The sequence below is a fragment of the Podarcis liolepis genome (genome assembly GCF_965112155.1).
Source record: "Podarcis liolepis genome assembly, chromosome: 12".
NCBI classification, from domain to species: domain Eukaryota; kingdom Metazoa; phylum Chordata; class Lepidosauria; order Squamata; family Lacertidae; genus Podarcis; species Podarcis liolepis.
The window spans coordinates 3885259-3897496 of NC_139563.1; the positions used below are offsets into that span (position 1 = coordinate 3885259).

A 12238-nucleotide genomic window follows, 5' to 3' on the forward strand; every position below is an offset into this window, starting at 1 on the left:
AAAAATCTTGTAGTTGTTTTTCTCTTTGACATCTGGTGGGAGGGCGTTCCACAGGGTGGGTGCCACCACCGAGAAGGCCCTCTGCCTGGTTCTCTGTAGCTTTGCTTCTTGCAGCGCGGGAACCGCCAAAAGGCCTTCAGAGCTGGACCTCAGTGTCCGGGCAGAACGATGGGGGTGGAGACGCTCTTTCAGGCTGAGGCAGTTTAGGGCTTTAAAGGTCAGCACCAATACTTTGAATTGTGCTCGGAAACGTACTGGGAGCCACTGTAGGTCTTTCTAGTCCAACCCCCTGCAATGTAGGAATATGTAAGGTAAAGGGACCCCTGACCATTAGGTCCAGTCATATCCGACTCTGGGGTTGCGGCGCTCATATTGCTTTACTGGCCGAGGGAGCCTGCGTACAGCTTCCAGGTCATGCGGCCAGCATGACTAAGCCGCTTCTGGCAAACCAGAGCAGCTCACGGAAACGCCGTTTACCTTCCCGACGGAGTGGTACCTATTTATCTACTTGCACTTGACGTGCTTTCGAACTGCTAGGTTGGCAGGAGCAGGGACCGAGCAACGGGAGCTCACCCCGTTGCAGGGATTCGGACCGCCGACCTTCTGATCGGCAAGTCCTAGGCTCTGTGGTTTAACCCATAGCGCCACCCGCGTCCCCGCAGGAATATGTAGCTGCCCCTTATTACATGGATAGCCTTAACGTTTTGAGCTCCACAACCGACGGAGCCATCCCTGGTGTTCTGACGGGACTCCCCTCTCTCCTTCCCCGACGTAGGCTACGACTTCGCCGCCGTCCTGGAGTGGTTTGCCGAGCGTGTGGACCGCATCATCCTCCTCTTCGACGCCCACAAACTGGACATCTCGGACGAGTTCTCCGAGGTCATCAAAGCCCTGAAGAACCACGAGGACAAGATGAGGGTGGTGCTCAACAAGGCGGACCAGATTGAGACCCAACAGCTGATGAGGGTCTACGGGGCTCTCATGTGGTCACTGGGGAAGATCGTCAACACGCCCGAGGTCATCAGGGTCTACATCGGCTCCTTCTGGTCTCACCCGCTCCTCATCCCCGATAACCGCAAGCTCTTCGAGGCAGAGGAACAGGACCTCTTCAGGGATATCCAAAGCTTGCCCCGAAACGCAGCCCTCCGGAAACTGAACGACCTCATTAAGCGGGCAAGGCTGGCCAAGGTGAATGTCTGTCTGTCTGTCTGTCCGTCTGTCTCTCTCCCCAGTGGCCTATTCCTTTTATTATTATTATTCAAAATTATAACAACATATTATCCAAAAACATACCATCCTTGTTTTCTCCCCCATTTTTCCTCCCTCCCACACAAAACCCACCCACCCCTACCCCGCCCCCCGACTTCCCTCAGTTCCACTCTTTGGTTTCTCTAAGAATGCTGTTTTCTGCATGTTACACAGTTGTATAGATCCTCAAACTATTTAGCTGATTATTATCAATAAAAGGTTTGTGAATGTTTATTCAAAACCTGCCAAGGAGTCCAGTTCGCTTTGTTGCGTCTTCAGATACTTTGCAAAGGGTTCCCATTCATCCTTAAAGTCACAGTTATCCTTGTCCCGTAGCTTGTATGTCAGTTTTGCCAGTTCTGCCTAGTCCAGCAATTTTTCTTGCCATGATTCTTTAGTTTGGGTTTCTTCAGTCTTCCATCCTTGTGCTACCAGAACTCTCGCAGCTGTTGTCGCATACATGAAGATGTTTTTCCATCCTGAAGGGATTTTCGGAAGCAGGTGCACAAGGAAAGCTTTTCTCTGCACACTTGGCCAGTCCCAGAGATTAGCCTAGCGTTCCTCAAACTTGGGTCCCCCGGCTGCTGTCAGACTACAACTCCCATCTTCCCTAGCTTCCAGGACCCAGTGGTCAGGGATGATGGGAGTTGTAGTCTAGCGGCAGTTGGAGACCCACATTTGAGAAAGGCCTCCTCCAAGCACCACATCACGCTGGCTCTGGTTATACGGTGGAACCTCAGTTTTCGAACGTAATCCGTTCCGGAAGGCCATTCAGCTTCCGAAACGTTTGAAAACCGAGGCAGCCTGCAAATTTACAGACAAAATTGATAAAAATTCAGTGGTACCTCAGTGGAAGCCGTTCGACTTCCGAGGCGCGTTCAAAAATGGAAGCGTTTACTTCCGGGTTTTCGGCGTTCGAGTTCCAGAACATTCGTCAACGGAGACGTTTGAAAACCGAGGTACTGCTATAATTTTGCAGTAACAGGCTGCTTTCTACCCCTTTTTTCTGTTTGTCCTCATCATGAGACTGAGGATAGCTTGACCTAAGGGACTGTGCTGCTCTCAAAGCACCCAAGAAATGTCACGACGGAACGAGTATTTTGAAACGGAGTGTTTCAAGGCATCTGTTTCGTCCTGCGTCCTGCTCAGAAACATGCAAAATAAAATAAAATTCAACTGTGTCTACCTGAGAACCAGTGTGACGTAGTGCAGCCTTCGCTAACCTGAGGGCTTCCAGATATTTTGGATCGCAGATCCCATCAGTTCCATAAAAAGATGGTTTGGGAAGATGCTCAACATACCTGAGATTATCAGGGACCCAGGTTTGAGGAAAAACTGGGCTAGAGAGCCTGACTAGGACCTGGGAGATGAGAGACAAATCTTGACTCGGCTGTGAAGCTCATTGGGTGAGCTGCTGTCTCTTAGCCTAATCTACCCATAGCTGTCAAGTGTCCCTTATTTGGCGGGACAGTCCCTTATCCCAGCGCCATGTCCCGCTGCTGTCCCTTATTGATGAGGCTTCATTTGGCTGCTGACTGGGCTTTCTGCCTTTGGCTCGGAAGGGCTCAGAAGTCGAACATACCTGTGCCCGGCTGCTGATCCCTTATTTTGGCTGCTGATCCCTTATTTTCGAGGCTGCTGGTCCCTTATTTTCAAATCTGTAAGTTGACAGCTATGACTCTACCTCGTAGGGTCGTTGGGATTAAATGGGAAAGGAGGAATCACCTTGAGCTCTTTGCAGAAATAGAGGAGAATATTTGGGCAGGAGGGATGGAGAATCAGATGAGAATGAGGGGGTGGTGTTGTCTAAAAAACCACAAAACATTTAGAAGAAGAACAACTTTATTATTACGGTCACAGACCACTTCCGGGTCACTTCATAAGACTCAACAGGGATACATTGAACTGCAATTGGGTATAACAGAGACAATTCAGATATAGCGGCAGTTTAAAAAAATATATTAAATCTTGGTCGCTAAAATATAACCTAAAATTATCATTTAAAACCTTAATCATTTTGGTAGTACAGCTTGTTCCCTAAGTTTTATGGCAGTCGCAAAGTATTTACACCTCCCTTCTGTGATGTCCTTAGGTCCACGCCTACATCATCAGCTCCCTTAAGAAGGAAATGCCCTCGGTGTTTGGGAAAGACAACAAGAAGAAAGAGCTCGTGAACAATTTGGGCGAGATCTACGGGCGCATTGAGCGGGAGCATCAGATTTCGCCGGGAGACTTTCCCAATCTGAAGAAGATGCAGGTGAGTGCCAGGAAAAACAAAGCGCATCTGAGAACCGGGACGGAAAACTCCTCAGTTTCACTTGCATAGAGGGAGGTCTGAGGCCAAGATGAACTTTGCTGCCCACCTCGGCTAGAACGTTCCGGTTTGGAAGGAATGCTTTCCTTTCAGCCAGAAGAGAAATCTCATTTTCGGTTCAGATTATCGTTCTGGGGAGGAAGGGGGGAAACACAGCCTGCCTTCTAAATTTCAGAGTCAGAGTACCGTATTTTTCGTCCCATAGGACGCACCTAGTTTTTTGGGGGGGAAATAAAGGGATTTCCCCCCCTTTATTTCCCCCCAAAAGCAGGTCGGGGAAACTGAACCAGGTTGAGGAACAGCGGGATGGCAGCGCTGCGCCTCCCTGCTGTCCCCCGAGCTTATGGGGCTGGCCGATGTCTGCCCGGCGCGAGGGGCGCTCTGCTTCAGAGTGCCCCGCACGCCGGGCGGCCGGCTGCTATCCACAACGTGGGGAGCCCTGCGGGGAACTCCTGCAGTGCTCCCCATGCTGCGGATGTCTGTCCGGCGGGCGGGGCGCTCTGCTTCAGGGTGTTCCGCGCGCCGGGCGGCAGGCTGCTATCTGCAGCATGGGGAGCCCTGTGGGGAACTCCTGCAGGGCTCCCCACGCTGCGGAGGTGTTCCCGAAGCGCCAGGCGCTCTGCTTTCAGGGCGCCCGACACTCCAGGAAGCAGGCTGCTATCCGCAGCCTAGACAGCCCTGCGGGACCTCATTGCTCGGTCCCTGCTCCTGCCAACCTAGCAGTTCAAAAGCACGTCAAAGTGCAAGTAGATAAATAGGTACCACTCCTGCGGGAAGGTAAAGGGCGTTTCTGTGCGCTGCTCTGGTTCGCCAGAAGCGGCTTAGTCATGCTGGCCACATGACCCGGAAGCTGTACGCCGGCTCCCTCGGCCAATAAAGCGAGATGAGCGCCGCAACCCCAGAGTCAGACACGACTGGACCTAATGGTCAGGAGTCCTTTTACCTTTACAACCAGAAGTGGTACCTAGGCCTCTCTTCAAGAGCATTGGCCATTCTTCTGTGCTTCTCCGTAACATTGCCGTGAAGAGGGATTTCCAACTCTGACAAATAGGAAACATCAGAAAAGAGAAAGCCTTCTTGTGCTGATGAGGGGATTGCAGTTAGTTTGTCTCAAGTCAGGCCTAATAGAAGTGAGATTACGCTGCAAAAGCCAGTTCACACTTCTCATTAAATCTTCCAGGTATGGATAGGTATATTTTCAAAACCAAGCACTGCTAGGAGTTGTTTCTCCCCCCAACCAAATGTATTTCTTGCCAATTTAAAAATCAGAGTTGCGAATTTTTATTCCGGAGGGAAAACGTTTGAGAGCTACTTCTCAGGAGGCTTGGTTGTAATAAATAATAACAATAAAATTTTATTTATATCCCGCCCTCCCCAGCCAAAGTGGCTAATGACAGTAAAAATAGCACGGTTTACATAAAATCACAATCAATTAATTGAAATACCTTCTAAAATCAATTCAGAATCAAATTCATGGCAACCATTGGGCCAGAGTTCTGTGAGGATTACCAAAGGAGGAGGTGAGACTGTGCCTTGGCCAAAGGCCTGGTAGAACAGCTCTGTCTTGCAGGCCCTGCGGAAAGATGTCAATTCCCGCAGGGCCCCAGTCTCTTGGGACAGAGCGTTCCACCAGATCGGAGCCAGTACTGAAAAAGCCCTGGCTCTGGTTGAGGCAAGTCTAACCTCTCTGTGGCCTGGGACCTCCAAGATGTTTTTGTTTGAAGACCGTAAGGTCCTCCGTGGGACATACCAGGAGAGGCGGTCCCATAGGTACGAGGGTCCTGGGCCGTATAGGTCTTTAAAGATTAAAACCAGCACCTTGAACCTGATCCTGTACTCCACCTGGAGCCAGTGCAGCTGGTATAGCACCGGGTGAATGTGATCCCGCTGCAAGGACCCCATAAGAAGTCTCGCCACGGCATTCTGCGCCCGCTGGAGTTTCTGGGTCAGTCTCAAGGGCAGCCCCACGTAGAATGAGTTACAATAATCAAGTGTGGAGGTGACCTCGCGTGGATCACAGTGGCTAGGTCAGGGTGAGAGAGGTAAGGAGCCAACTGCTTAGCTTGGCGGAGATGAAAAAATGCTGCCTTTGTTATAGCTGCAATCTGCGCCTCCATGGAAAGGGAGGTGTGGAAGATTACACCCAAACTCTTAACGGACGGTGCTGGCACTAATTGCGCCCCCGCAGGAGATGGCCCCCCAATCCCATATCATCCCAACCCAGCCAAAGGTGATTGCGATCCCCTGTCTTAACGCTGAATTGCCCGTCGCTCTGTCTTTCAGGAGCAGCTACATGGCCAAGACTTCAGTAAGTTCCAGCCCTTGAAGAGCAAACTTCTAGATGCCGTTGAGGATATGCTTGCCAGCGATATTGCCCAGCTGATGGTGCTGGTGCGCCAGGAGGAGTCCCAGCGGCCCGTGCAGATGGTGAAAGGGGGAGCCTTCGAGGGCACGCTCCACGGCCCCTTTGGGCACGGCTACGGCGAGGGCGCCGGCGAAGGGATCGACGACGCCAACTGGGTGGTGGCCAGGGACAAGCCCATGTACGACGAGATCTTCTACACGCTTTCGCCGGTGGACGGGAAGATCACTGGCGCCAACGCCAAGAAGGAGATGGTGAGGTCCAAGCTGCCGAACACTGTCTTGGGAAAGATCTGGAAACTGTCCGACATCGACAAAGATGGGATGCTTGACGACGAGGAGTTTGCGTTGGCCAACCACCTCATCAAAGTCAAGTTGGAAGGCCACGAGTTGCCGAACGAGCTCCCGTCTCACCTCATCCCTCCGTCGAAGAGGAAACTGACAGAGTGAGAGGGTGGCGGGAAGGAATTGTGGGGTGTTGGGTGGGTGGGTGAATCAAATATACCTAATGGAGATGCGGAGCTGTCTTCCGGCTTCCAATAATGTCCAGGCGTGGTGAGGAACCTGGTGCAATATTTTGGAGCAGGCGTGAGGATGCTTTGACCTTCCAGATGTTGTCGAACTGCAACCCCCTGGTTACGTGAAACATATTCAATAAACACACAAGACGTAACCGGCTGTACGTTTGAAAACATAATATATACCATATTTTTTGCTCTATAAGACTCACTTTTTCCCTCCTAAAAAGTAAGGGGAAATGTGTGTGCATCTTATGGAGCGAATGCAGTCTGCGCAGTTATCCCAGAAGCCAGAACAGCAAGAGGGATTTCTGCTTTCACTGTGCAGTGATCCCTCTTGCTGTTCTGGCTTCTGAAATTCAGAATATATTTTTTTCTTGTTTTCCCTCTCCAAAAACTAGGTGCGTCTTGTGGTCTGGTGCGTCTTATAGAGCGAAAAATGAGGTATTCAATAAACATGCAATACATAGCCGGCCGTACATTTGAAAAAAATAATATATACTATTCATTGTATTGAACTGTAGATTTCAACAGAAATAGTTCATAAATTTCAACAAGAAAAAAGTAGAAGACCCAGTGGATCAGTTCATTCTCTTAATCAGCTTATGCATAAGGTCCATATATGTGAAAGTGTCTATTTCACCTGTCTGTTCATAGAGACCAACAGTCCACACGAAAGGTTGTTGCAGTTCCACAGAATCCTTTCACGGAGTCTAAGGCAAGGATTTCTGGAATATTAGCCTTGTTTCGTCGTCCTGGGCTTCATCAGTAGTACAGACTCTAGGTAATGCAAATACATACAATAAAAACCGTCAACAACCATACATACCATATATGATATCACAGGACAGTGGATCTTATAGCATAGTAGTAGCTGCTGTAAACAGCAACTTTTACAGAGTAGAATTATATGCACAAGCGCAATACTGATTCACCAGGTGTTGGCAATCAACAGATCCAAATTTTTTTTTCTTAGAGTGACCCATATGGCACCGCAGAAGTAAAACAAACTTAATCCATACTCAGATGTTATATATATAAACAGTAATGCACCTCATACAAAAATGTAATCAAATATCAGATCTAAAGTACTATGTTATAAGATCCACTGTCCTGTGATATCCTATGTGGTATGTACGGTTGTTGACGGTTTTTATATTATTTTTGTTGTAAAAATGAGATTACGATATTGTATTTATTTGCATTACCTAGAATTTGTACTACTGATGAAGCTTCTACCTTTTCCGTTGAACTTTACGAGCTACTTCTGTTGAAATCTACAATTCAATACAATGAATAGTATATATTATTTTTTTTCAAATGTACAGCCGGTTACGTCTTGTGTGTTTATTGAACTGCAACCCCCAGCAGCAAACATGGCCAGCGGCCAGGGATGGTGGGAGTTGCAGTTGGAATCGTAGAATTGTGGAGTTGGAAGAGGAATCTTAGCTAAAGCATTCCTGACCGTCCAAACTCTGTTTCAGAGCCTCCAGTGAAGGAGAGCCCAACACCTTCTGAGGGAGTCCATTCCACTATAGAACAGCTCTCACTTTCGTAAAGTTCTTCCTGATGTTTACTTGGAATCTCCTTGTAATTTGAATCCATTGTTTCGGGTCCTTATCTCAGGAGCAGCAGAAAACAAGCTCGCTCCCTCTTCCATGGGACAACCCTTGAGATATTTGAAGATGGCTCTCATATCTCCTCTTTTCCAGGCTAAACGTACCCAGCTACTTCAACCGTTCCTCATCAGGCATGGCTTCCAGTCCCTTGATTATCCTCTCCACATACTCCAGCTCAGGGGTCGGCAAACTAAGGCCCAGGTCCAGTTGCCTTCAGGATCCTGCCCGCGAACAGTCCATAGATCGGCGTAGGGATTCTGTTCGTTCAAGCTGTGCCATCCCCCCCCTGTGCTATTCCATCCCCCCCCCACACACTGCTCCTCCTCCCTCCCTCCCAATTTCTCCCTGCCCTGCCTAGAGAAGGAAGGGGGCTGGCTGAGCGCCATTTTAAGCAGCCCCTCTCCGGAGCCAGACCTTTTGCGCCGCTCATCTTCCCTCCGCTGCCACCACCCTGGTGCTCCTGTGGGCCAGAGAGCAGAGCGGACGAGCTCACTCTGCCTACTCACGAGAAGCAGTAGCGGCAGCAGCCCCTGGGAGGTAAGCGGAGCGGCTGGGGCTGGAGGTGGGGGGTGAGGAGGAGGACTGTTTGCTCCCCTCGCCTCTTCTTCCAGCTTCCCCTACCAGTGACGCTTCTCTTTTCTTTTTCCAAATTTTTTTTATTGGTTTTCCAAAACATTCAAACAAGCATACATCTTAATTGTACTTAATCCAATCTTAGTAACATTGTTAAGTGACTTCAAATCCCCCTGGCTGAATTTCAGCATACAGTGGTGCCTCGCAAGACGAAATTAATCCGTTCCGCGAGTCTCTTTGTCTAGCGGTTTTTTCGTCTTGCGAAGCAACCCTATTAGCGGCTTAGCGGATTAGCACTATTAGCGGATTAGCAGCTAAAAGGCTATTAGTGGCTTAGGAAGGGGGGGGAGCGGAAAAAAATCGGAACACTCGCAAGACGTTTTCATCTTGCAAAGCAAGCCCATAGGAAAATCGTCTTGCGAAACAGCTCAAAAACGGAAAATCCTTTTGTCTAGCGGGTTTTCCGTCTTGCGAGGCATTCGTCTTGCGGGGCACCACTGTATATCATTGTAACAGCTTTCCAAAAACCAATTTTCTCATAAAATTAACTTAATTGCTTAACATCTTTCTTTCTTTCGTTTCATTTTAACTTTAAACATGTTATTCTCTAACAATACATATTTAAATCCGAAGCCTATCTGAGATTTGCAATTTTTTCCAATTAAGTTCTCTTAACATATTTAACTAAATAGTCTTTGAATTTCATCCATTCCTCCTGGTCGTCCTCCTCCTCCTGGTCACGGACTCTTCCGGTAGGTCGGCTAGCTTCGAAAAGCCCATCATCGTCATCTGCCATTCCTTCACTGTTGGGACTTCTTGTGTCTTCCAGTTCTTAGCTAACAAAATTCTAGCAGCAGTTGTGGCATACAAAAACAGTCTAACATCTTTCTTGGGCACTTCCAAACCTGTTATTCCAAGAAGAAAGACCTCTGGGAGTGACGCTTCTCCGGCCAGCCACAAGGTCTGAGGGACAGTGGACCGGCCCGTGGCTAAAAAATTTTGCTGACCCCTGCCCCAGCTTGTCAGTATCCTTCTTAAACTCTGGCGCCCAGGACTGGACACTGGACTCTGATGCAGGAACATCTGGAGGGCCAAAGGTTTTCCATGCCTGCCGTAAAACGTTCAGTACTCCGATCTCTCCCCAGTATGCAATTAACTCTTCCCTGGTGACGTCCTTGCTTCCTGATGATAATGTCTTAATAAGAACAAAGTCGTGTGAATGATTGAATCCTTAGTAGGCTGTGATTGGGGTTGAGCTGTCATTATTCATTGTCGGATGTTCCTCTTGAGTTTGGCCCTAACGCTTTCGAGTAAAGCATCAGAATCTCCTGCGGGTCCCAATCCAAGGCCCTTTCAGTGCTTCCAAAGGCGGCTTCTCACGTGCAATTGCCCATCTTATGGGCAGATTGGAAACCTGCCACGTTTTCCCATTTTTCATCTGGTTTTTCCACCCCTTCCCACAAAAATCCATTAAGAGCAGAATAGCAATGCAGTCTCCTTTGCAGGGGGTGGGGGTCTTGCTCAGGGGGGTGAGGAGTTGCCCCCGGAGGTGAGTGACACATTGGAGAGCCCCGCCCCCTTTTTCTATTGGTCCGCTGTGCATTTCCTGTTCCAGAGCCACTTCCTGTCTTTCTCCGAAACTCTTGTCCCCTCCATTAACCGCTTCCTGAACTGAAGATTCTTCCACCTTCAGTTTAGCTATTAATTAGTAGGCTGCATTGACAGTGGCAGGGCTTACTTCCGAGTAAGCACTGTAAAGTTACAGTCCTCTAAACCTGTGCTGTAGGCACTCCTTAAATATATATATTTTTTGGGGGGGGGTTGCAATTGCACTATGGAAAATCAATGCAGCTAAGAAGCAATGAAGATCAAGCTGCTACATTTCCTAGCTGGGCTGTGAAACTTACCAGGCTGAATTCTGGAACTGGCTGGGTTGGGTTGTCTGATGAGATCTACTTGTGAAATAGAACTGGGCATTCTCTGGCGAAATCCTTGCAACCTGCATCTCAGTTGTTCACTCAGAAATCAGTTTAGATGCAGTTTGCTTACCCTGTAATATGTGAGACGTAACCAGCTGTGTACTTAGATAAATAAGATATACCGTATTTTTTGCTCTATAAGACTCACTTTTTTCCCTCCTAAAAAGTAAGGGGAAATGTGTGTGCGTCTTATGGAGTGAATGCAGGCTGCGCAGTGATCCCTCTTGCTGTTCTGGCTTCTGAGATTCAGAATATTTTTTTTCTTGTTTTCCTCCTCCAAAAACTAGGTGCGTCTTGTGGTCTGGTGCGTCTTATAGAGCGAAAAATCACGTTGGGGTCACCAGATGTAGGAATGAATCCACGACAGATGAGAGAGGCAGGTGTAACATGAGGCGTCTGCCAGGGCGGACCCCGTGAGCCTCTTTTATTGAATATTACAAACATTGCCACAGGTGGGCCTGTGGCTGATTGGTTGATACATACACAAAGAAACCTGTTGCTGATTGGTTAACATAAGTACAAGGCGGGGATTACATGTAAGAGGTGGGAATTACATATGATCATTTATCACCGATAGATTAAAGGCTGAGAAACGGAGCTAGAACTAGACAGGCATGAAACCTCCTAATTAAATTATAACTAAAGATTAATATGGCTAAAACAATTACTAATGATTGATCATAACATGAAAGAATACAATAATCAAGTTCTGTAGATGTGGTCAGCTAGGCATAAAGAGCAGGTCATGTTGTTTTCCATGAACTTAGGATGACTGAACAAGGAAAGAATGTCTTGGTGTTTGGAACAGGTTCGTACAGTGTGTGCAAAAGCAGGGAAAAGATTATAAGCAAGACTTCCCAGAATGCAAGAGAAAAGGAGCAAGGCTTCCCCATAATGCAACAGTTATGGGCAGAAGGAAAACTTCCCTTTACTATTCATAGTATCAAATTGTAAATTTCAACAGAAGTAACTCATAAAGTTCAACAAATGAACAAAGCAGAAGACCCAGTGGATCAGATCATTCTATAGTCAGTTCGTCCATAAGGTACATCTGTGTAATGGTGTCCGTTCCACATGTCTGTTCATAAAGTCCAAACCATCCACATGAAAGGTTGTTACAGATCCACAAAATCCTTTCACAGAGTCTAGACAAGGATTTCCGGAATATTGGCCTTGTTTCGCCGTCCTGGGCTTCATCAGTAGTTAAAGCTCTAAGTAATCCAAATAAATACAATATCCTGATCTCACACATCTTACAGACAGGTGTGAGTTACTTCTGTTGAAATTTACAATGTGATACTATGAATAAAAGGACCCCTGACCTAGTCCAGTCGTGACCGACTCTGGGGCTACGGCGCTCATCTCGCTTTACTGACCAAGGGAGCCGGCGTACAGCTTCCAGGTCATGTGGCCAGCATGACTAAACCGCTTCTGGCGAACCAGAGCAGCGCACGGAAACGCCGTTTACCTTCCCGCCGGAGCGGTACCTATTTATCTACTTGCACTTTGAGGTGCTTTCAAACTGCTAGGTTGGCAGGAGCAGGGACCGAGCAACGGGAGCTCACCCCCTCGCGGGGATTCGAACCGCCAACCTTCTGATCGGCAAGTCCTAGGCTCTGTGGTTTA

General features: G+C 48.1%; 2 protein-coding genes across 2 annotated transcripts in view; one reads left to right on the forward strand and one right to left on the reverse strand.

The window, feature by feature from the left end:
- The window catches only part of LOC310689384 (EH domain-containing protein 3), a 32644-nt gene extending 25903 nt beyond the window's left edge, over positions 1-6741 (forward strand). Inside the window, exons 4-6 of the mRNA XM_083467040.1 lie at positions 776-1188; positions 3341-3505; positions 5846-6741. Of these exons, the coding sequence (XP_083323166.1) occupies positions 776-1188; positions 3341-3505; positions 5846-6373 (1106 nt within the window). The 3' untranslated portion in view covers positions 6374-6741. The remainder of the gene's footprint in view (positions 1-775; positions 1189-3340; positions 3506-5845) is intronic.
- BCDIN3D (BCDIN3 domain containing RNA methyltransferase) overlaps positions 1-12238 on the reverse strand; it is a 235430-nt gene that overhangs the window by 86844 nt on the left and 136348 nt on the right. The window lies entirely within an intron of this gene.